Below are 25,936 nucleotides of genomic sequence, written 5' to 3'. Positions count from 1 at the left end.
CTGCCAGTGTGGAAGGACAAAAACAAGTTTAATATGCACATATCCCTACTAACTACTAATGTAGTATTCAATTTCAAGTAAATGAAAAGACAAAGTAAGCTAACCTCTTTGTTTAAGTAACACTGAAATGAGTTGGGAAAATACAGTCTGAGATTTAAGATATAGCATCTTCAAATGATGTAAGAATGATCTGCCAATAAATCTAAATAAATAAATCTAAATCACAGCCACTCTGCGAGGAGAAGTAACAGCAATCATAAGCCTTGTCTTCAGCTTCTGTACACACTTCAATTTACAGAAAAGCAAAAGAAAGCACAATATTGGCAAATGATTTCTTAATAAGAGATGTTAATGCTAAATTTAAACATTACTGAACAAGAGGATTCTCACGCCGTAGGACTGGTGGAGAAGTATAGGTCTCTTTCTAGAGACAAGTTGTCTTTGGGCTCTCAGAAGGGGAAAATAAAAACTTAAGTCAGTATATTTTAAAATTGATTTCTAAAGCAAATAGGATTAAGACTCTGGGATGTCCTTAAAATCCAAAAGGCAGATTTTAGAGCATTCTCCAGTCTGAAAAATGTTAGAGATTACAGATGGCCAAGTCAGATAAAAATTTGAAAATGTCTCTGAAAAAAGATGCTGAATTGGGATGATATGTGGCATTGGTAATAGAAAAAAATAAACACGATTTCTGTGTGTAGCCTCAGAAGATCAGTCTCTGTAGTACTGATGCTGCTAAGTGCTAGCAATAAGATTCTTGCCTGTTTTTCAGGCTGCTGATGCAAATACAAACCTTCACATAAGAAAAAGAGAGTGAAACGAACATAAACAGTGGGAAGTCTTTTATAGAACTCTGCACTGCGAAGTTATCAGAAAATTCTCAGCCAGAAGAACAATAGTAACAACACTAGTAAACCTCATCCCTCTAATTGCAAATTTTCAGTGACATATGGCATGTCTTCAGTCAGCCTGGAAACTGCAATCGGTGACATCATTGATGTGGTAACTGAGCAGAGTGTCCCAGCTGACACTGAGACAGGTTTATAAACTAACTTTTCATATTACTTGACATTCTGCTCTTTGGGTAGAAATCACTCCCTAAAATATTGGAGGAAGCAATCCCCTATTTGACAGATTATAGCTGTCAAACGACTAGCATGCATATTTTGCCAATGATAGTTCAGCACAATACTGTATTTTACCTAATGGAAAACTTCTGTAGCAACAGCACCAGTAATTTCTGCCTTTTGCCAAGATTATTGTTTTAAATTCTTTCTTTTTACAGACAGAATTAACAATGAAGTGGTATTTAGCGACATCAAAAGCACGCTATGATCATACTGAGGGATATCTTCCATCTGTTAACCCTCCTAGAGCCCACTGCAGAGAAGGCAGCATTTTGCCGTGCTGTACAAGCAGACTCCATGTGATCTGCATTTACACATGCCAGTGGCATCCATTCAGAAATACCTCTGAGGTGAACCGATACTACAAAATATTAACAGTGCTCTGAATTCAGAGAACCACACTATGTAAGTAGTGAAGAATGAAGCTAATTTCTTTAGAAGTTCCAGGAACTACTTACAATTATAACAGAATTCAAGTATGTGAAGCTGCATACACATTACTGAGGATGGAAAGCAAGCTGCCAGAGATGAAAGACCATATGGGATCAACATGTGGGAGAACAGATATTGGTGAAGACTATTGATCAAGTGAAGAGAGTCTGGCTTTATGAGTGCAGCACTAGTGAAGTGTTGTACTGAAGATAAGTCATTCAAGGCTGTAACAGTAGCCCATAAAGTGTCCAGAGGAAGGAAGCTGCATGTGTCCCAAGTCCTTCCCGGGACATCTGTGCTTCTGAAAAGAAGCTACAGCCTTCAGCATCAACCTTCCTTTCCTTTTTGGAATCACCTCCCCCCCTCTTGTCCATCTCATGTTGATGTGGTCCAATAACAGTGACAGAAGTAAGCAGGAAGAATTAAGCATTCCAAGTGGCAAATGTGGTCAGAGGTGCTGAAGGACGACTGTCGTATTTTCTGCTTCTCCTAATCTAGTACAACCCCTGCAAGCTGGGATGAGTTGTGCTGCTGATGAGAGCACTCTGGCTGTACCTAAAACACTCTGAGAGAAACCAACCATTGCACAGGTCAAGGGGATTATCACTTTGAAGTCCTGGATCCCTGCCACCTTACCCCTCTCTGTGGCAGACTCTGCAGAGCTGGGAGCCAACACCATTGGGACAGTGCGTCAGCAACTTCAGCTCTGCTGAGTTTCTCCCATGAATACTACACACCAAGAGCATACACAGGAACGTGAAGGTCATGGTAATAAATGATGAGAAGGAAGAGACGTTTAATCTTCAGTGAGTGGAGGATACAGTAGGGAAATGGCACTTCGACCTTCAAATGCTCCTCCTCTTTCTCAATCTCTTCAGAGCCACTCCTGTGTAACAGGTGCAGGCTGCTAAGCCTGACCAATCAGCCAAGGAACTTGCTCATTTTGTTATGAAAAACTGAGTTGACACCACTGATCTATGTAATTTAAAAATTACATAGACTGACCATAGGTTTCTTATCTGTTCTTTATCAAAGCAGTAGAGAAGGGATATGTGTTTGCTGGCTGAATAAAACATCCTTCTACAGAAGGCATGGTATTTAACACCAACCATAAATGCAAAACTCATGTGCTAAAGGTGTATATTACAATGCCAGTCTAAAGGGAATTTGGAGAGGATTCTGACCTTGTTCATTCCAGGGTGATTATCTTCAGGACTTAGGCGGTAATACCCTTGCAATGGTCCATAAAGGCCTTATAGAGACAAACTGGGAGTTCTCTAACACAGACAGCAGATTTCTCCCAGTGGTTAAGATAAAATGAAAGGGGAAAATACGCTGTTAACCAGAAGCTGAAAGATATTTTCTTAATTTTTCATTTTAATTAACTCTGTAAAAAGCGGACCTAGTCAAAATTCTGATACACCACATACCTGGGAAAATCCAATTTATGTCAAAGAACATGAAAACATCTATTGACAACAGGACCAATTTGGCAATTTGACTTACTGATCCATTTATCTTTTAGCATTAGATTGACCCATCTATAAACTATATTGTAAAAATTATTATTAAATATATCCACTGAGAAGTAAAGCATAAGCTATAGAAAACCAACTAAAGATGGGGTGCTTGAAAAAAACTAATGCCAATTAATTATTGGAAAACATAACTACAGAACTTCTTTAAAATAGAAACAGTGAGAAACAAAACTACAAGGAAAGAGGATGAAAATGCTAAGGAAGTGGTAAACATTAGATGCCAACCAAAGAAAGGTTTTATAGACAAAAAACCCCCACTACCACAAAACAAAACTATTTTGGTTAAGATACAGATATAACATACACGATACTGAGATGGAAGCCACCTTTCACCCTCCACTTTGATTAGCCTGAACTTGACTCTGGAAGAGATGATAAGAAAGCATCAAACATGCAGAACCTGAAGTTCTTTTTGCTTCCGCCAGGTAAAAGACACAATTAGATCATACAAAAAATGAAAGGATCATCACAGCTGACCAACATAAACATCAGGTTTATGCTAGAACTTTTATTGTTATAGTCTATTATCAGTGCCCTCAGAACTGTATTATAAGCATCAAAAAGATACTTATCCATCCTAATGTTCAAAGAATAAAAGAAAAGAGTTCCAGGCTGTAACCCTGTTAAAGGATAGAGGGACAAGCTTCCAAAGCAGAGTTTTCACCTTCACATTTGAGAACAACTCTACTGAATGCCCTGTCATCTCAGACTACAAATGGCAGATTATTTAATTGCAGCTTTGAGCAGTCAGATCTGTATGTGCATCCCAAGTTCTAGGCAAGTCAGAGACTTTGGTGCAATACTTATGATTTTCTTAAAACCATCTGCTTTACTGAAAGGTTGAAGAGATCTGTAGGCAGAGTTACTGACATGATGTGATTCACATGAAGTCTAGCACCAAATGGTTTTCTTCATGTGGCAGAGATTTTCTAACTCATTGCTATCTGTTAGAAAAGCATCATTACATTATTGTCTACCAGTTCTTGGACTCTGGACTCCCATCATCTAAGAGAATAAACGCTTTATATTCTAGGTAGACAGCTATATACTCTAGGACAAAATTCCATTAGACACCATGCAAATTACAAGTTGGATTTAATGACTGCTCTGTCCTTTAAAAGATCTAACAACCACTGGAGTCTTCACAGGTAGAGAATAAAGAAGGGAATCCCAGTAACCTCATCTAGGTGTTCCTGCTCCGGCAGGGGGATTGGACTAGATGATCTTTTGAGGTCGCTTCCAACCACTAACATTCTGTGATTCTGTGTATACACCTGCTATGCATCTTCCCAACAGTTTTATCAAGAGAAGACTTCTCACAGAATCTTGGACTAAATACCTTCACAGCATCTAACGGTTGGTCAAATTTCAGCTGTCCTCTATGAAGTTTAAATAAAGTCTAACCAACTATGTCAAATAAAAAGCATAGGATGGCATTAGCATTAGTATGCTAAAATGGCATCATATGCTGCTACAGTTTTTTTTACAGATGTATATATGTGTAAAAATGGAAAATAATAGATATCTATTTGTTTATCACCCCAAAGCTGGTAAGATTTTCTAAGCTGCTATACAGCAGCAAAATAATACTCCAAAAGCTTCATGCTCATTTTAAATCCCTGTATGTATGACAAGACCCTCAAAAGTCAACACCCATAAATGGATTTGTCCATCTTTAAAGTCAGTACTAAAAATCATTCACGGTCAAACTGAAAATACTGGGTTTGTAATCAAACCCAGCCCTTGCCTATGCTCTTGCAAGATGGGTCCCATCCATGGCTCTGCAGCAATGGAATTCCAGAATTCTCAAAAATGAAAGGAAGGTTTGGGAAGAAAGGAGAAGAATGGGGAGAAGGTACACTAGAAAAGGAGAGATACTCTAATAAATCTGTGAATTTTTTTAATTAAGTTTAATAAACCATAACACCAAGCATTTAAAAAAAAAAAACAAAAACAACTCTTCACAGCCAGAGAGACAGAGACATAAGAGAAAGTCCACAGTGTTGTCAAAAAGGTTATGATAAAAGAACTGAACACAATCTCTCATTAGAAAGAATAAAAAAAACATATAAACCACACAGTAACTATTTCTGACAGAAGAACTTAATTGTCCTTTAGATATTTCAGAACGAAACTTCGTGCTCAAACTTAACAGCACACAGCCATTGTACCACACAAGGGAATAAAATTACCTAAAAATATCTAAGATTACTTCCCACTGAGGTAAAATAAAAGGACCTGGATTCATTTAGAAGATGTTTTTCCTTAAACTCAGAAAAATCAAAAGCCATGGAAACTGTGCTTTAAGGCTTGAGACTGAGTAAGAGAAAACTTAATTCTCTAAATCTGTTGCAAATTAAAGCATATGTAGGTTGGGTAATACAACTTCTGTTTAGAATAACTTTACCATTGAGAAAGAAGTTTGTATTAACTCATATCTCCATGCCAGTGCTAGTGATTTCATTACCATTGGCACCTGTAAATATCTGATGACATTATCTTCAATTCAGTTTTTATCAGTTTAGAACAGAAATGAAACTAGAAAGACCAAAGATAGTTACAAAGAAAATGTGCAAACTATTTAATTGTAAGTCTAAAACTATCTAGGACCTGCCCCCCAGTTCAACAGAAAACTCATATAGAAAAGGCTGCAGACATAATCGGAAGAATTAATACTCAAAAATGACACTAAGTGTAAATTGTGAATGTATCCTCATGGACAAAATTATCTGGCTTCTAGGCCAGACAAGCTCAGGACAGAGACAGGTACTGAAAATTCAGCTTGTTATTTCTTGAAGGAGCTCAGCCTACTCATGCTAGAAATAAATACAAGGAGGGCATTTCTGAAAAGCCATGAATATGGTAACAATAATTTCTAAATTTAACAAGCTAGTATGTCGGGAAGGGAGGATCACTTCTTTCAGGCATGCTCTCAAGCAAGTAAGTCAACAGCTTCCCAAGCTGCAGCAAACTCTACACAGTCCCCTTCATTCCTTAGAAAAATATTTTCTCTCCATTTTCTCTGAGATGTACTTCTGCTCCCTACCATTCTCAGCCTCTGCCTGGGCTGCAGGAGCGCCCCAGCCTGCTGGTATCTCCCATCTGTTCCGATGGTGCTGCCGTGTCTCCAGGGAAGCCCCAAACATGCTCCCCTTGCTTCCCAGGGCACACAGCAACCACCGCTCCCCAGAAGGCTCCACCTGACTCCGGGCAGCAGCCACGACAGAGAAAAAAGCCATGGTCTCATGTGCTCAGCCACACTCTTAAAAGGAACATAACATCCATTATAGAATAAACTGCAAATACACAAAATGGATGTCACCCGACACAGAAATTGCTACCAATGGCAAGGATTCAGAAACTAGGGTCTTAGGAGTACTGAAGTAACAGAACACAGATGAAATCATCTCTGAAAAGCAGTCATAGAGTTGGGACTAATGAAATTTCAGGTATAAACTAGGCTTGTCAGTTGGAAGTGATAGGAAAGGATAAGGAATTAGATCTATCAGTCCATTGTTGGCATCAACAAGAGGAACCCGCGAAAAAAGGAAGGAACGTCTGTTTGTTCAGATGGGGAATTATTACTTCCCTTAAATGAGATTAGCTTCAAACATCAACAAGGAATAAACTGTCCATATGTAAGACAGAACGCAAGCTAAGTTAAGAAAAGGCTTTTTCAGCAAACAGCAAGACTAGGGAATATCTTTAAATAAAGAAAACTGTAAGAATTTACCTTCTAAATTTAACAAAATAAAAGCTGAAAGACTACAGGATTGCTACCTATAAATGTGTAGTGTGAACAGCAATCAGAACAAAAGTATAATGCTCAACACCACAGTAAACTTGCTGCAACTAAATTTAGATCACAAGTTAGGTTCTTAGCTATCAGAGGATGGATGTTAGTAACCTTGCAGTTTCTCAGCTTCAAATTCAACCTCAAATTATCAGAAAGATTAAGATATTAAAAAGCATATACAGACCTACAAAAAGAAAGTCAAATCCTGTAGAATAAATACCTAAAATTTTCCCAGTTTGGGGGAAAAGCTATATCTGTAAAATTTAGGTCAAGGTTCTCTCTAAAAAATTTGTCACTCCTTCAGAGTTCCATTTAGTAGCTCTTGAGAGTCAAAATTACCAATTCGGACATGGCATAAGCAAGCAATCAACAGAATTTCTAGCTTTAAATAGGTCAGAAAGAGTTAATTTAAGTTTTAACTCCATCATAATGACCGAGAGAGTGAAGTCCTCAATTTTGCTTCCTTAATGGATTCCTCTCCCCTCCCCCATTTTTTTTCTAGTGTCTCTCCAAGATTCCTGTTCTGGTAGAGACCTAGAAACTAACAAACAGGTCTCAAACTTTAAGATATTGACTGAATTTATAACAGAAGTAAAATAAACTATCTAAATAATTGATGTATGTTCTGTTGCCCATTATAACTTTAAATATCAAGTGACTTGAGGTGAAGGTCAGGACCATAATAATATATTCCAATAGGAGCAAGACTATTCTTAGTTTGGGGACTGGACTTCCAAGCTGATCTCAACAGTGGTTACTAATTTGTGCAATGTAAGTCCTCAGCTCCCCAGACCAAGAGAAATGCAATAATATGAAATGCTCATTTTTTAGGAAGATTTCAGTCATATGGTCTGGGTATGCTTATTACTTTGTCTTTTTAAAATGCTCCAATGCTTTTACATGGGTACTGAAAACAAACCTTTAACCTTTAAACCTTGGAGATTACTGCACATAACAAGGTTGACAGTCAGGAAGAGTTTACATGTAAAATTTAAGAATGGTATAGGTTATTTCATTTCCATAAGTATCATAGACGTTTCTTCTGAGCTATGCAAGTACGGCTAGAAAAGATCACATTGTTTGTTTCATGTTATAAACTAATAAAATAAAATAAAATAAAATATTACCTGTGACAAAAAGGTGGGAATAGGATACATCCTGGCACTTTAAGCCAGTAGTCTGATGGAGTGATCTAGCAAGAACTGACAAAAAACTCTCTAGCTGAATATATGGTTCATTATGTATCAAGATTTTGAATGTGATAATTCTATTTGCATATGATTTCATATTTCATTTGACTTCCTTTTCACCAGTAAACATGTAAGAGGGTTGAATATCTACAAAGCTGTTGTTTCACTGTAGTTTACACAGAACGGGTCTTTTGTAAAGGTCAGTCGATTATTTCAATAACCTGCTGAGGTTAATGAAACCTATCTGCTTCCAGATGCCATTCTGTTAAATAGAACCAGAGCACAAAAATGTTACCCTGGTAGCACTTTCTTTCTAAATTTTAGATTAAAACTCTCACAAAACACATATTCTGGCAGAAGCATCACTTTGTGAGCAAGCACATGTACTTTACTGTTTTGAATCTTACCTAGAAATCTCTGCTTGAGAATTCTTCTCTCCATCAACTGTAAATGGTGATGCTCCAGTTAGTAATTCATACATAAGAACACCAACACTCCACCAATCAACAGCCTATAGAACAAAAATAGTTATGTATGTTATGATACATTGAAGTAAAATAGCTAACATGAGAAGGAAGAAGACAATGCATGTAGAAAACAAACAGCATACAAAAAGCTCACCTATCTATACAAAAGCAAACCTGTATACAATAAATCACAAACAACTGCAGTAATGATTGGAGGTATTTTCTAGAATAAATGAATTTTCTTTTTAAATCTCTCCACTTAGCCTCTTCAACTTATTTCTCAGTATGAACTCTTTCCACCAACTACTAAAGTTCTTTTTTATTTCTACCATTGTGAAGGGATAAGAATTCTAAAATGTACTTGAAATACCATAGAAACCTAAGCCTTGCTAAGAAGTAGAGAAACCTGAACTTCCAGGAACCTGAGAATGAAACTAAGGAACTTTCAAAAATCACAATTTAAGAGCACAGTAAATCATGTTATGGAATTTTATTTTATATTCCCTGGCAACAGATGTGATCTTTGACTTCCTATATACTAATCATATTATTCATCTCTCTGATACCTCCTAACTTTAAAAAGAGGCTGCTATGAATAATACAGGAAGCAGTTTAGTCATTTCAACAAAATTAGTTTAACTACAGGTGCTTGAACTTCTCAGTTTTATTTCCATGAAATTTGCAACTCAGTGAAACTTCCAAAAGTTCTGCTTTACTTATGATGACAACACTAATACAATACAGGAAGATAGTTAGTGAAATGATGACAATTTGGCCTCAGATTTTAGGTTTTTTGCTCCAAGATACACTAAATCTGATGTTTCATATATTCAGCCAAGACTGCCTCGAAGAACTAGCTGAAGAAGTCTTTGTACTCTTAGCAATCACATTTGCAAATACACAATCAGAGAAAATCCCAAAGAACAACTTTTTCTTGGCATATGTTTTTCCAAAGGAAAAGGAGGATCTGTAGAATCAGAAATTAAACTTAAAAAAAAATACTAGAGCAAGTCTTTTAGATAAATAACACAGCTATCCAGAAGAAACTACAAATCAAAAACATTGATTAATGAGAGCACAGCATACTAAAGCAATCTAATTTCCCCTTTTTAAAATAAGATCTTCGAGTTGCTGGATATGCAGTAAGTATGAAAAACACTAAAATCCTTCTAACACTGTGTGACGTGACGTTGCCAACGGCAGGCAAAGGGTGCGTGCTGGAAACAACTATCATCACACAGGTAACTGCAAAATGACCTTTATTTATCTGCTCACATTTGGTATCAAACTATGAAGTTATTTTTTACAGAATACTGTATGGCTCTGTACTACATCTAATGAAAGTATCAGATAGAATCAAAGATAACAGAACAGAGATTCCTCTTCAATAAAATCAGCAACAATACTGAATTTGTAAGGACTCCAGGAGACAGAATCACAATGCAAAGTGACTGATGCTTTGGAGAGATGCTCTGAAACTGGCAAGACTAAACCAAGAAATAGAATGCAGGAAAGGAAACTCATAAGTCTGTAAAATTCCATTTTTAATAATGACTAGGCAAGCAGTACAGTAGATAAAGATGTAGAGGTTAGAGTGGAGTACAAAGTAGGTGTGAGACAATGATGCAGTGAAAAGACAAGGCACATTCTATGTTAAGTTTAAGAGAAGGATCTGGGAGGTAATCATTCTGCTGTCCTTCAAACTGCCAGCTCTCAGCTGAAATACAGTGCCCCCACCTGCAGAAATTCACAGGCAAACTCAGAGCAAAAGAGAAGCAGAATGCAGAGAGAAAAAGAAAGAAGCTTCTCTGGCAAAAGTCCAGTTAGTCTAGAAAAAGGAGACGGAGCGTGACATGACGTTTTCCAGTGCTGAAAAGGCTGTTATAAGAGGAACTGTGACCACCTATATTTCACGACACCCAAAAGAAAATCAACTCAATCTACAGCAAAAAACCCCAGAGATTAAATATTCTCTGAACTTCTCAGTATAGCGAGTAATGTGAATAACATATCTAGGAATACTGTAAATTCTTTCGGGGAATAGGTTTCAAATATTATCTGTGAATTATGGTTATCTTGATCTTTCCCATAAATTACTGACACTTTAATTCATAATAAAACTTGAACCTCAAGCTATGCAGAATTGATTTTTACAATCTGAGAACATTTATAACATTAATAACCCACTCCATATTTCAAGAAAGATAACAGATTTCCCTGATGTACGATTTCAAAAATATATCAGGATTAGCCAGAACACAGTCATTTTTCCACTCTGAACTAAATAGTTTTTTATTTAAAAGGAAGCAAGTGTCAGCTAAGTTTTATCATCCCACTGCATGTTCAGAACAAATTTTGAACACAACATAAATAATCCTCAACACCTTTATAAATATGCCTTTTACTTGAGACTAAAAACTAAGAATACATTATATTGTTGTTTTTAAATATAGGCAATAATCCATTTCAGGATAAGCTGAAATAAGGCATGCTTTAATAAGACACTATCATATTTTACAAAAAATCCTCAAGCTGAACAATAGCACTGCCTAAAGAATTGATTTCTTCCCAATAATAAACTTGAATAGAACATACCTTATCATGTCCTGCATCTCCTCCTCTTACGATATCCGGAGCCATGTATTCTATCGTTCCACAGAAGGAATACGCTCTTTCATTCTAGCAAAAAAAGAGAAAATAACATTCACATCAAACAATTATATTATACAAATCATATGGGACAGATATGGCTAACAGTTCCAAGATGCTGGCAGCAATTCTTCTCCAAATAGCTCAGAACTGCTAGCTAAATCATAATGCATCGTATGCAGAGATGTATCACATCATGCTACAGAATATTTACAGTCTTCTACAAAAAAATAAAATGTCATAGGTTTGTGTGACAGTCTAAGATAAGCACACAAAAATTAATGTATTGATAGTTTTAAAACTTTCCCGTAAGTCTAAGTGATCTCTACATTTCAGAACTACACAAGATTCCCCAAGGTAATATAGACACACATTCTGAAGGCTGCAATATCAATACTCTAGACAAAAAATGAAACCTTTCCATTAAAAAGAGCATTTCATTGTAAGATGTACAATTTGACTAAATTGGATACAAGATCCTTTGGGTTCCCCATATATAGGAATTTATTATGACCTCTAGAAAAGTAATTTTCTTTTGCAACACACACATATATAAAAACCACAACATTCTCTCAAGAAGAGACTTGGAGAAAGACAAGAGAGAGAAAGAGAAAGGCAGACAGACAGAGTTGTAAATTTAATTTTATTCTACACACTGAAGTTATTGTCTTGATTATGCTCAAAACTAAGCTGCTTTCACAGGCATGTATAATTGTTCCCTGATAGCGATTTACCTTTGAGGTCAACATGAGGTCATGCTGTACCTTGCTAATGACGAAAGCACATGTGTTTGGGCCATGCAACACTGTTCCTCCCTTATCCTTCAAGCTTCTAGCATTTTGGGGAGAGATCCTGATAGGTCCTTTAAAGAAGAGTGTTCAAAAAAGCAAATATTTCAAAAGTCAGGTTTTACATTTGTAGATTCAGATTTGGAGTTTAAAACAGGTGCTATATAAGAGAATGTACTACGCTAACAAGAGGAAGCTTCTAAAAGTAGAAATAGTGCTCAGTGCTACCCTGAGGCATAAAAATTAAACAGTCCAACAGCATATTATTAAACTGTATTTATTAAAATACATATACTGTGACTGGTTTTGGGGGGTAAAATCCTCAGTTAAGAGGCCTCATTTTGTTCCAATATTAACTTGAAATATTAACTTCTGAGACAAAACCATAAAATAATAAACTTTCTTTTGACACATCTATTGTTTTGCTTTGATTATCTTTTCCAGTACCTGTTATTTAAAAGAAAAATAGTGTGGTAAGAAGCAAAAACAAGCAAAAAAAAATAAATCAGAAATTCCTAGCCCTCCATCCTGGCATCAGGCAACCTAAAGCTCTTCATATATCCCTCTGTCCATTTTTCCTTCAGCTGGGAAAGAGGGAGGGAGCGGGGGGAAAAGGGAAAGGAGGAAAAGGGAGTGAAAAATACAAAACAAGACCATTCCTCACTGGCTACCTCTCCAAAGAGTAAAGATAGTGCAGCCAAGCTGAGATTTACAGAAACAATTTATAATGCTACTCTATCAAAAGAAATGGATGAAAACTATTATCTAGTTAGCTGCCAATTCAGCAAATCATCCACAAAATTACGTCCTTTTTGTTTCCATGTTGTGTAATAAAGCTGGGCTACAAGATATGCCAGTGACAAGAAACAGCTTGGGGAGTTGTGTATGAATGTATAGAGAGGTACAGGAGAACCCTTTTGATCTCAGGTACCTTTTGCTGGTAAGAAGGCCCACTCAAAACATTTCAAAATATGCAGAATTATTAGTAGTAGCTTCTTTGGTGAACAATTACAATCCTTACTATACATAATTGGTGGGTTTCATTTTCAATTGTATTTACTTTTTTCCTTTTTTTACCATTTACAATCATTTTAGCTTTTAATATGAAAGATGGCATTTCTGAAATAATATTTGAAAATTAGTTTTACTTCTTTCTTAAATTCACGTGTGCAGTATTTTTCCCTTGTAAAATTCATTGTTTAAAACCCCAAAAATAATTTTTTAAGTTTAAAGAATTGGTATTGTATAATTAAAATAAATTTACAATTAAATTTCAATTTGAAAAACTCATAGTGTAATTCACAAACAGGCATTTACAAAGAAAACACTCTGGGACATGTTTGTCATGAGATTTACAAAAACTCCAAATCCTAATTCACATAGGTAAATACTTCGGTGCTTGCCGTCTTTTCAGTTTAGAAGTGGTCTGCTGCTGAAATCTGAGGCTGAACAGAGCTAAGAAGAAGCAAGCAGATGATTATCACAGAGTTCTTAGCAAGAAATTAAGTAGTAAATTGGAACTCAGCATCGGGAAGGAGAAAAAAATAGTCCCACTGAGCATTTTCTTCATAATCAAAACTGATTTGCCATTACATATACTAGCATCATATTCCAGAAGCCCAGCTCCTGGCTGTTGCAGGGTGAGCATTAAGAAAAAACGCTCTGACACCAACTATTAATAGTTTCTTATTTAACCACACAAAAAAGCTCAGAGGACCACAGCACTGCCCAGAACATTAATAAGGTCAACTATCTGAAAGCCAAGCATTCTGACTCAACTACAAATTGACACAGATTTGCCTTCATAAGATGCTGTAGGAAGTTCAGACAGCTGAAGTCACAAAATCTGGATACTTGTTACAGACCCCTCCATTTATGTTGTGTTTTATTAAATTGCAAGCCCCACCTACAATATCTAGCGGTTTCTTACGGAACACAGTTTTTATAGTATTGTTTCACCAAGAGTATGTATGTAAATTTGTCATTGTTAAATATGCCTCTTATAGGGAGTCACTAATAGTCTTTACTCTTATGCGTTACATGTAGGTTTAAAACCATTTTCAAATAATCTTACTTCCAATGACAGTTTCCTTTTTCATCCCATTCTGGGCTTCCCAGTACAAAAGAGACATGGATATACTGGAAAGAGTCCAGCAAAGGGCTGCTAAGATTAAGGTACTGAAGCATAAGAGGAAAGGCTGAGAGAGCTGGGACTGTTCCACCTGGAGAAGAGAAGGCTTGGGGGGATCTGATCAATGTGGACAAACACCTGAGGGGAGGGTACAGAGAAGCGGGAGCCGGGCTCTTTTCAGTGGTGCCCAGTGACAGACCAGAGGCGATGGGCACAAACTGAAACACAGGAGCTTCCCTCTGAACATCAGGAAACATTTTTACTGTGATGGTGACAGAGTACTGACATGCTCCTCCCTGGAGGCATTCAAAAGGCTTCTGGACATGGTTGTGGCAGCTGGCTGTAGGTGACTATGTTTGAGCAGGGGAGTTGGACCAGGTGACCTCCAGTGGTCCCTTCCAACCTCAGCCATCCTCTGATTCTGTGACAAAAAGTCCCTGTATTTCATCATTCATTTGTGAAATCACATCTCACTCACAAATCAAGTATGCAGCGCCCCCAAAATTTAAAAAATCACAACCAAACCCCATTTTGTATTTTCCCTCTGCCTAATTTACGTTTAATTCATTTTTATACCATGAGTCCAAAGTCCAGAATTCACATTAATGCTTTTATTTTATGACATGTAAGACAAGAAAGGAAATTATTAAACACCAACTGAATTTGGATTGCCTACAGATAAATTCTCACTGTACACGCACATCTTGCAAACACTCGACCTTAAGAATTTTCTGCATAATGCAGAATGCTCATTTTCTTCCCTCACTCAGCATGTATACCTTAAACATTGCGGGTCGCCGTTGCAGAACAGCAAGTAATCAGGCAATAACGGAAGGAAACAGAAGCATGGCTGACCCACCTCTAATAACTTAATATGACAATATTGACTTTGACTTTGAAAGAGTGCCATTATGTCCCAATCAGCAGTGCTTCCATGTTTACAGATAATCTGGAGACAGTGTTCAGTCCTCTAGCACATAGCAGCTGAGTTTGATTTGTTTTTTTCTTTACCAAGTTCAGCATCCTTACTGAACATTTACACAATATCAGTTTTTAGTATATGTATACAAAGTGGCTGCTTCAAACTGGTTAGCTGCTTAAGGGTGCAACATCTTTTCATGAAGCCACTGATACAAAGAGAATTTTGAGTTCTTGACCAGTGAACATAGATAGATTCACCTGGGCAGCCGAGCAGCTCGCTTTGTTAAACCATCCCTCTGTTAAATTAGAAAAACAAGTTATATTCTCTTAACGCTTATTCTTTGAGATGAGCTACACACTGACACTGCTGATGTGCCAATATGTATTACCAGAATGTTTCTGACAAATACTCTAGTACCACACACGGGGCAGAGCTCTAACTTTTCCCACTCCACTTAGGGCAATATAAAAGACAGTTACACCCTCTGAGTTCCTTGAAATCATTCTGACTGATGGGAGCATCCTAGTGAAACATAACAGCTTTAGCTTCCTAGGGCACTTTTAATACCATGTCTATGTGATCCCTGCAGCCTTTTCTCCAGGTTATCTATTTTAGCATCCCATTTTCCTTTTCCTTCATGAAAAAAAGAAAGGATATGATTTGTCTTCCAACCAGGGAATGTTGACAGCACCTAGTCACTGGGCAGCTTTAGGACAGAGAATGAGAATTCTGTGACTGTCCATGACGGAGAGGTGAAATGTGGATTAGCATTTGTCCTGGAAGACAGTCACTTCACCAAAGGAAAAAAAAAAACCTCAGAGCAGTGTCTTCTTTGCTAAGACTATGTACACTGACCTTGGCAGGTTGACCACAACTACACTATTTCAAGAGATCAAAAAACCTAGCTCCAGAATTCAGGCAGAAGTGCTGACAAAAGGATGAAGGTCTTGTACTATCATGCTTTTGATGATCTTGTGGTATCATCATGTGCCCTGATTTATAACCACAGAATGGCTATGCAGGCATTTGAAACTACCTAAGTTGCAGAAAGCACATGTGTAAACTTTCCTTCTCAAAGACAGAGAGGACTTATGCCGTCAGAGTTATCTAACGAGCTCCCTCATCAAGTAAAAAAGGCACATTCATGGTGGCAAAAAAAGCAAGAGGAAGAAACTCCATTTCTCTGCAGAGACTAATCAAACTCTCCACATCTACAGGAAAAGCTTGACAGAGAAATAGTCACTACTATAACATAAGGATGTGTTCTTGAGAGCACACATACTAGTATGCAGAAATGCAAACCCAGTTTAGCAACATGTGCAGTGGTAGCTCAGACAGTTATTAAGTCTCATAACTGTTCAACAGGTTATAACAGGGTATTTGGGAGAAGAACAGTAATTCCAGAGTGAACCACAGGAATTAGATGAGACTTCAGGAGAGCCAAGGAATCACACAGGCACAACATGCTCCTGAAAGGCTTATCTATCTCTGCCGGGCCAAACTGCCTTTCGGCAGCCAGCTATCTGGGCAAAGGGCTACTCCATTATGTCTGATTTAAGAAGTTACTGTGCTGGAAGGACCGTGTTAGTTTCCAGTGCCACAAAAACTCACATAGCCCAGATGCACTGAAAATGTCTCACTCAAAGTCCTAACACATCCAAAAGGGCATAGGAACACGGCAAAGAAATATAGACAACAGACTCAGGGCAGGTGTTTCCCAGTACCTAGGGGCTGAAGCCCTGCATTACTGTAGTGCATGCACCTAAAGATCTGCATCTGTAAAACAAACTGTGTTTTAATATTTGGCTGAAGACATCTTCAGCTAGAAGGACACAGGGATGCATCTGTCTGAATGTCAGGGCCAAAGTGGTATTTGTAAAGTAAAAAAAGATTTCTTAGAGCAGAGGACAAGATCCCATGGGACTGCTACATGGTATTAGAACTCCTTCAATAAGCAGAGAACATCATTAGTTCAGGGACTCAAAAAAACCCAAGTCAACCATATCCTCTGGAAACTGATATCTGCATAACTGGAAAGTGAATCTTGTGATTGCCATGCTTACTCATAGCATGGCAGGCAGGGCACCCAAGACAGCTTGAAGGAAAGTACAGAGAATAGCTTTTGGAGCTCCGAAGCAGCCCCAGAGCAAAAGAAGATAACCTTCATCTCGAGTTCAAGATTTGAGCAGGCAAGGACTAATGTGTTGGGTATGTCCTGAGTCAATGACATCTTCAGTGTGTGGCTGCTGAGTACCAAAGAAAATAAGATTTCTGTTTAGAGTTCTACAGGTAACCAGAAGTTACATCAGGAGAAACATACAATGTATACAAACATTAAGCACAAAATGCACCTATTTGCTGCCAAATTGTCTGTGGAAGAGACAGACTGAGCAAATCAGAGCATGCCATTTGACCATCGGAAAAATGGGAGCATAAACAAAGAAAAGATCAAACAAAGTCTTAAGAATCCAAAAGATCTTGTTTCAGAGGCCTTGTGAACAAAACAAACACACACATCAAAGCAAAGCACCCAAACAAACTATGAAAGAAGACTACACAGGTGTGAATGCTGGAAAGCCTGAGCTAAAGCTAGCCAACAGAATACTAACAAAAACATTAAAAAAATAAAATCAACACACCTGCGAAGAATAACCAGATGCTCTACCTAGAGTATCTGCCTCAGAATACTGAGGCATATTCCAAGTTTTGTTCTACACATGTCCACCAAGCCTAAGAACAGCATCTATTTGCCACACAAATACTGCTTTGGGGAAATGCTTCAGAGCTTGAGTATCTGTGTAATGCAGATATGGAAAGCACTCAAGTGTCTTAAGACAATCATTCTGCCAATCGAAGATATATTATTTAATCTTTAAATATACAGCCTTTGAAGTACTTCTTCACATGCTACTGCTCCAACAGACACTTGGGTCCTATAATCCTAAGTCTTATTTTATTCACAATAGTCTTTGTGCAAACATATTTTAGCCAGAGGATTAGCCAAGTATTCACTGACGCCATTCTTTTCAGCATTCACAATTAGGACCCACTTCTCCAACTACATGAAAGGTCACCTTTGAAACAGAACAGATCGCTTCTGTTCTCCAGCTACTTAATGCACAAATACTTTGTTCTTAACTGAGCTAGACTACTATGCTGAGCACTAGATATGAAACGTTCTGAAACCACGCTACTATCATATTCCTTCAAATGACGAAACTTGAGTCCTTAAATGAATTTCACAACTAAATTAAATAAAATAAAATCCAAGCTACTCTTACCTAAATGTTCTTTTATAGTCTATGTGTTTGCTAATAGTAATTCCTTGCTAATAGAAGCAATAGTAGGACATGGTTAAAAAGTTTGGTTAAACCCTACTGTACATAATTTCCAGTGTAAGAATTACAAGAAATGGAAACTACACAATATTAGGGAAAGGGCACATCTCAGTTATTAAATTGTCTTGGACTTCAATTTCCTTGCATTCTGTACTCTCATATAATATTCTAGGAACATAAACAGTTTAAGAATTACTCCTTTAGCATATTCAATATTAAAAACCGACAACAAAACCAAAACTTAGACACAATAAGTGCTGTTGGGCCAAAGAACACTAAGACATCCTCTACAGCTGGAGTCAGAGTTGCAGCCTCGACTGACATATATTTCATCTGTCAGCAACAATGACTAAGTAGCACCTGGTAACACAGGGCAAGAAGGTGCAGAGGAGCAGAAGGGAACCAGCCAGCTCGAGAGAAGCTCACCTGAGAGCCTTCGGGGCTGCTTTCAGGACTGACTTTCCACAAGGGCACTGAAAAATCCTCCAGTCCAGGCAAGAACTACTTACTAGTTCTTGTCAGGTTTTTTGTTGTTTTGTTTTGGGTTTTTTTTGGTTTTTTTTTTTTTTTTTTTTTAAATGGAGAAATAATTGAATTATTATGTATGTTTTGGCTGGGTTCTTCCACAGATTTCAGCAACATTCTTATGAGACTCTTATGCTTGTCCATACTTGTTAGCTAGCAAATTAAATTGCTTAATCCGATCTCATCATTATGAAGGTTTCAAAATATTACGACCTAGCAAGACACAAGGAATGCTTAGCTGTTGTTAGAGGTACTCTGAAATCACAGAGCAAGTTCAAACAAAGTTTTTAATCTAATGTAGACATGGTCTTTCTACTTAAAAGTCAAGGAGAATTCCTCCTTATTGCATGGGTAATAAAATGCTCCATACGAACTTTCAGATCAGGTATATAGGCGAAAAAAATCAAACTGATGAAAAATCACAGTTTAGCTAAAACTCTGCATATCTTGGGTTTCCTCTTTAAGTAATGACCTAACAGGTTATACCTCACATGACTGTGTACACCATGTAATTCATGTGAGCTACTGCTGTGTTTCCAACTTCTATGAAATACTCATGGATGCAAGTGAAATCCACCACTCTTCCATGAAAATGCCTCCCACCTATAATAAACTGGAAGCAGTCTGCATGTAATATATATGATAAAAAGAAAGACAGTCTCCAGGAGATTTAAATTTTCAAATCAACCTTTTGGAACTGGCAATGTTATAGTTAATATAAAGACCTTGCTCCGAATTCTATTTAGTGAATAAACATTCTGGCACGTGAAAATCTATTATCTTGACTGTTATTGGTAAGTATTCATGACCCATGTTTTCTTCTCTGATGGAGGGCAAGTCTTATATTACCAGGTGCAGGGCATGTGGTAATTTCCTGGGAGATGAAGATGCCAAAAAAGATCTCTTTGCACAGAGATAAGATGGACAACTGGGGAAGGGGTCACATGGAACAGAAACTAATGTCAGATGGTAACATTTCTTTGACACTACAGTATTGTAATTCTTGCACAAGATGGGGCACTTCCAGCTTATGTTCTAGACTAAATAAGATCTGCAGGGCTGCTGCCTGCTCTCAAGGAGGTCAGCCCAGATGGTTGCTTGCTGGATACTGCAACCTATAGGGAGAAGAAATACAAAGAGAGAACCTTCGTCCATTAGGGTTTCCTAGGTACATCAGCCAATCTCTAACGAAAGAAACCAGAGGCAGCTGATCTCTCCTGCAATTAAAGACCAACGAAAAGACTGGGGAACAACAGGCTGGAGTACAGCCCGACAGAAAGGGATCTGGGGGTTTTGATTGACGGTAAGCTCGGTATGAGCCATCAGTGTGCCAAGTGGAAAAAAAGGACCAACCATATCCTGGGTGCATTAAGCACATTATAGCTAACAAGTCAAAAAAAAAAAAAAAAAAAAGGTGCCCCACTATACACCCACCTTGAGTACTGTGTGCAGTTTTTTAATGTGTCCAAAGGAGGACAACAAAGATGGTGAAAGGACTAGAGGATGTGACTTTTGAGGAGCAGATGAGGATACTAGGTTTGTTCAGCTAGCAGCAGAGGAGACGGAGGGGTAATCTTATTGCTGCCTATGATATTCTCATGATGGGGAGCAGAGAGAGGGTGGTTAAGAACTGGAGCAAGCTCCTCAGGGAAGTGGTCGTGGCCCCAAGCCTGTCAGTGTTAAAGAAAGTGTTTGGAAAACAGAGACATGGTTTCACTTTTAGGTGGCCCATGTGGAGTCAGCAGTTGGACTCTATGATCCTTGCGACACCCTTCCAACTCAGGATATTCTACAACTCTATGATTCAATGAGACTGAAGCATAGCATGTTTTAACTGTGCCAGGAAACATTTCCCTGATGTACAAAAATCTTTAGGTATATAGAATGCTTCATAAGTCTTTATAAAACCAAGAAAGGGGACTTAATGCAGCAGATTCTTCAAGAAGGTTTGGCTTTGCCAGGCATTTCTCATATCTGTAGAAAGACTGGTGCAAATTGTGCTGGATAGCGTTACAGACTGCAAGGATTGTGAATTAATTACTGAGGGGGCAAATTATTAAAACTGATTATCCAAGACACACTTATTGAGAACAAAGTTACATCCTCATCTTCAGCACATAAGACAGCTGCTCAGCAGGTAAGGAATCTGCTCTGCGTGGTTCCCCCTGCCCAAACCTGGCCTGCAGTCTTGGATGTTAGTCCATGGGGGAGCCCTGTGTGCTGGCACTAAGGAGCACGGGGGGGGTGGAGCAATGTGGGGATACCACAGCCAGAACGAGATGATACCATGCACATAGCTGCTGTAAATTAAAAGAGATAAATGTTCCATTCCATCTGAAATTCTAGTTGCTGAGCTAACAGATGTGTTGACATTTGTCTCGTGGATCAACTTTGCTCATTAGAATACCAAAACACAAAAGATACCCATTTCCATCACGCCTCTATTCCCCCTCAACCATGTGTCCTGAATTCTTTCAAATTTATACCTTTAAAATGGAAGCAAGATGATTTTATACCAATCAATAACAAAGGTATGTATGACCAGAGTCACTAAAGCTCCACCTAAACATAGAAAATAGTATAAAATACCCTAACAATAGCAGAAAGTTAGGGAACACACCATCACTGAGAAGTTGAGGAGACAGCATTGTAGACTTCTAGGATCAGTCAACAGGCTGATCCTATGTCCTCCCAGAAGGAGGGTAAGATTTTGGGTAATATTTGCACACTTGGTTACACTTTGTATTTCCCCAGGACATTTAAGACTTCAAACTTGTATTTCTAATCACACTAGTAGCACTGCATAGTCATCTTAGAATTTGTATATATATTTGGTACCAATGCATATTTCTTGCAACTAAAATGTATTTTTGCTACTAAAGTGTGTTTTTGCAGACTGTATTTTATCAACAGCAATCTAAAAGAACTTGTACATGTTGCTTTAATAAACCTCATTATTTGTGGATCTAGTAATGAGAACGTCTCGATGGATGCGCTCAGACTTATAGCTTATATTATACTATTCGTGAATCTGTGCAAGTGCATAAAATGAATGACCACGACGCGACCCTGCAGCATTAGTGAATCTGTAATCATGTGAATTCAACATAACACTGGACCAGTTGTTGAGCACGATTGGACTTGTAGTGCTGACTTGAGGTCATTCGATGTAATTGGGCATCACTCCGGAGTTGAGCTCCGCTGCACCCAGCCACACAGTGAAATACTGAGGACAAGCTGGAATGTAAGAGAGTTTAACTTCTGCTAAATTAACTCTCTTAACGCAACAAGGATATATCGGATGAATCCAGAACTGCTTGTAAAGTTCCTCAAATGCCCGTTTCCTTTTATGGTATGATCATCGATATACCAACTGTACCTAAGAAAAATTCTATTTCTTAAGTAGTGCTTCATACAAATTCTGAACAGGAAACCCACAGAACAATTTCTGTGACTTCTCATATGCTTCTTCTCCTATGGTCTTTGGGTGGTGAAGTCTGCTTGCTCTTTTCCATTAGCTGCAAGTCTCTAGTGGAAAAGTCAGTCTGCTCAAACAAAAGACACAATAAATGGTATAATTGTTTTGAAGGTTCATTGATGCCAACTAACATCCCTAGTATGCTCTCATTAAAGCTTTAGTAAAAAAAGTGCTTGGAGAGCAATGGTGTCACAAAAGATACAGAGTATCTATTAGAGCTCCTGGCACTAATTTAAATGGAAGGTGCAGAAGTCCTAACACTCTTGGCATAAATACTTGTAATAGATATCTGGCCAGGATTGTGACACTTCACCTGGTAATTAACAAGTCATCCCAGATGAAACCTGCACTTTACACTTCACAGGTCTAACTCAAAAGTACCCTTTTGAGGCAGAAAAGTAGACTGCAATTCAGAACTAGTGTCCTGGTTTTGGCTGGGACAGAGTTAATTTTCTTCCTAGTAGCAGGTATAGTTCTGTGTTTTGGATTTAGTGTGAGAAGAATATTGATAATCCACTGATGTTTTGGTTGTTGCCAAACAATGTTTACACCTTCAGCAAGAACGCTGGAGATGCACAAGAAGCTGGGAGGGGCACAGCCAGGACAGCCGAGCCAGACTGGCCAAAGGGATATTCCAGACTGTATGATGTCATGCTCAGTACATAGACTAGGGAAAAATTAGCCAGGGGACTGCTGCTTGGGAACTAGCTGGGTGGCGAGCAATTGCATTGTCCATAATTTGTTTTATATTTTATTATTATTATTACAATTGTTGTTATTATTTTCCCTTTGTATCCTATTAAACTGTCATTAATGCACAAGGTTTACCCTTCCCCCCACCCCCTCCCGATTCTCTCACCCATGCCACTGGAAAGGGGGAGCAAGCGAACAGCTGTGTGCAGCGTTAACTGCCTGCTGGGCTAAACCACAACAACTAGAAATGGCAGCAAGAGGGAACAGTACTGGAAACAACCTGAACAGGTACTGAACCCTCTTGAAGAATAATGCTAATGTGTTTTTGTGAGATTCCTGCAGCCCCTTAGTGTGCATCTTTATCAGTATCAATATAATAGGAATCACTTCAGCCACAATAGTATGGCAAATGACCCTTCTATTTTACAGTTTTACTAATTTCTTAGTTAACGAGGAACAACATTTTAAACAATCCATGCTAAACCATCCTTTCTAATAATTTTAATTAATTCAATGTGTATTTGGAAATTGACCAAACCATCATTCATTCTACTACTCCTGAGGTCATTGAAGAAAAAGATAACTAGTTGAAAAATAAGCAAATTCATACAATAAAGGCTAGAAAGGATGTATTATGTTACTGCACTGAAGAGTAATACTCAGCCTTAACTAGGGATTATGGGCCCATCTAAAGACTTTCACAGATTATTAAATGAAATCATTTTCTTGTCCTTTCAACAAGATATAATCAATTTCTTAACCTCCTCAAATGCTCAATGATAGGTCATTTCAAGCTATTAACAGATGCCAGTATTTGTACTGTGCTAGAGAAGTCTCACTGTTCATTTGACTAACCCAGGGAAATATGCTGTAGTGAAACTACCTTCTCTAGCTGCTTATACCTCTAAACAAATGTTTCCTATCCAAAGTTGTCTTTCTTCCTGTATTAGCAGAATATCAAAGCTAACTTGAGGTTGCATAAATTAGATCATCTCCAAGCTCTATCAGTAGTGTAGCAAATAACACCAAATGGGTACCAAAAAAAAAAAACCAGCAGAATTTCTAGAACACAAAGGACAATATCATTATTGTTACTATTTTGTACAGCTGTAAGAGTATGTCACGTTCTGAAAGCCATAACTTAGGTTTTGGCTAAAAGCACAAATAGTAAAAACTTTTCTAGGATAACCACATTAGGGCCCTGAGTTTATCAACAGGCTCTGCAACCTCTTCCCCCAATCCAAGGGGTTAAGGAATCTGTGCTCAAGACCAACACTGAAACTATGCAGCTGAGTAACCTGTGTGGAGCCTTGTCAGGGGCCTCCTTCACTTTCAGCTGGGAGCTGAAGGTCAGGCTCCCATTCTTGATCCTTGTGCCAGCTGTGCTGCAGGTATGCCTGTACTTGGCTGCGTACTCACTGATCCTGATCCACCAACTCCACCAAATCCTGACTTGACCTCAAGCATCCCTCCTCACGGCATGCTCGTCTGATAAGCACTGGCCTGTGGTCCGAGCCTGTCTTACCGCCCCTGGACTTGCTCCAATCTTGTTTGGCAGCTGTGGGACTGCACCGCTGGTCAGCGAGCATTACTGATCCACGCCTGCCTCGCTGTCAGCCTTAGCTCCCAGCCCACTCTAACACGGTCTCCCCATCTTGCTGCTCCCTGACTAACTAGTCCAGAACCACACTTCCTCTAGAAACAGCCTGCAAGGCTGAGGAACTTGAGCAGCAGAAGAGTTCAGCAGTATCACACAGAGTATCTCTTACATCAGCTATGAGCAAACTGTCTATACGCTTCTGGTTAAGAGAGCGATTAGAGTTCCTTTGGTAAGTTTAATGAGAAAACTGGGGTCATATGATAAATGAAAAGAATACTCATATACAGAAATTTACTTGCAGTGCTGTAGGTCACACAGCAGGGCTGCTACTAACAAGCTGACCTGCTGAATGGAATTTGCATTTCAGGAAAATCACGAGTAAAGAATGAAAAGCCTAAATTCCATGCAGAACTAGGCCTCATACCTTCAGTGAACCTTAAAAGTCATACTATCTGGAAGTTATTTTATTGATATTTACCTCAAAAATAAAAATGCACCAAGAAAAAAAAAAACAACACACACCTGTTTCCATAGAAATCAGATCTGTAACATTCTTCACCATCATCTTAATTGTCCAGAATAACAATAATTACAGTCTCAATTTAGGAAGGCATGTGAAAATTGACAGAAAAGCCCTCTCATGGTTCAAAGATACAATGTAAATTTAAAATGAAAAACAAAAATCCTGTTCCAACAAAGTACATGCTAAACTGTGTGGATTTTTGTTTGGTCTGGGTTTGGGTTTTGTTTGTTGGGTTTTTTGTTTGTTTTATTGTGGTTTTTTGGTTTGTTGGGGTTTTTTTTGTTTGTTTGGTTGGTTTTTTTAAATTATTTTGGGAGCTTTTTAGGTCATAATACCCAGACATAACAGTGGATAATTAAGCTGTCCATACCAAAAAGAGTACAGCTTCACTCAAGAGATCTCTTAGCTGCAGATTCTTGATTCTGTAGCTGTAACTTCAATCAGAACAAAAACTATGATCTTTGTAGGAGTCAGAGGAGAAAGAACAAAGACAGGAAAAATGTTTACTGGCACACTAGTTATACCACTCTGCTGCATTCAACAAAATCATAATGAAGATTGTAGTACAAAAGTAAAGGTTTAGGCTAGACCAGAAAGGTTGCAATATGGCAGATCAAAGGTCTACTAGTTTGAAATGTTATCCCAAGAAGAATTAATTAAAAAAAAACCTAAATGTATAAGGTGAAGTTAATTAAAAATCCCATCCTGGTGACTGCTCCTACTTGAAGCCAGGTAAGTC

At 38.1% G+C, this 25,936-nt stretch overlaps 1 protein-coding gene across 2 annotated transcripts in view; it reads right to left on the bottom strand.

Moving 5' to 3' along the window:
* RPS6KA5 (ribosomal protein S6 kinase A5) overlaps positions 1 to 25,936 on the bottom strand; it is an 84,447-nt gene that overhangs the window by 22,686 nt on the left and 35,825 nt on the right. The window contains exons 2-4 of one of the 2 annotated variants that reach the window (XM_082058500.1): positions 11,934 to 12,061; positions 11,146 to 11,229; positions 8,491 to 8,594 (exon numbers count right to left, since the gene is read on the bottom strand). In XM_082058500.1, the coding sequence (XP_081914626.1) occupies positions 8,491 to 8,594; positions 11,146 to 11,229; positions 11,934 to 11,948 (203 nt within the window). In that variant the 5' untranslated portion in view covers positions 11,949 to 12,061. The remainder of the gene's footprint in view (positions 1 to 8,490; positions 8,595 to 11,145; positions 11,230 to 11,933; positions 12,062 to 25,936) is intronic. The other variant, XM_082058499.1, reaches the window with a different exon arrangement.

This window comes from Streptopelia decaocto, assembly GCF_964273445.1.
Source record: "Streptopelia decaocto genome assembly, chromosome: 7".
In the NCBI taxonomy this organism is placed as follows: Eukaryota; Metazoa; Chordata; class Aves; order Columbiformes; family Columbidae; genus Streptopelia; species Streptopelia decaocto.
The sequence above is the reverse complement of the archived record's forward strand: the minus strand, read 5'-3'. Positions and strand labels throughout refer to the sequence as shown.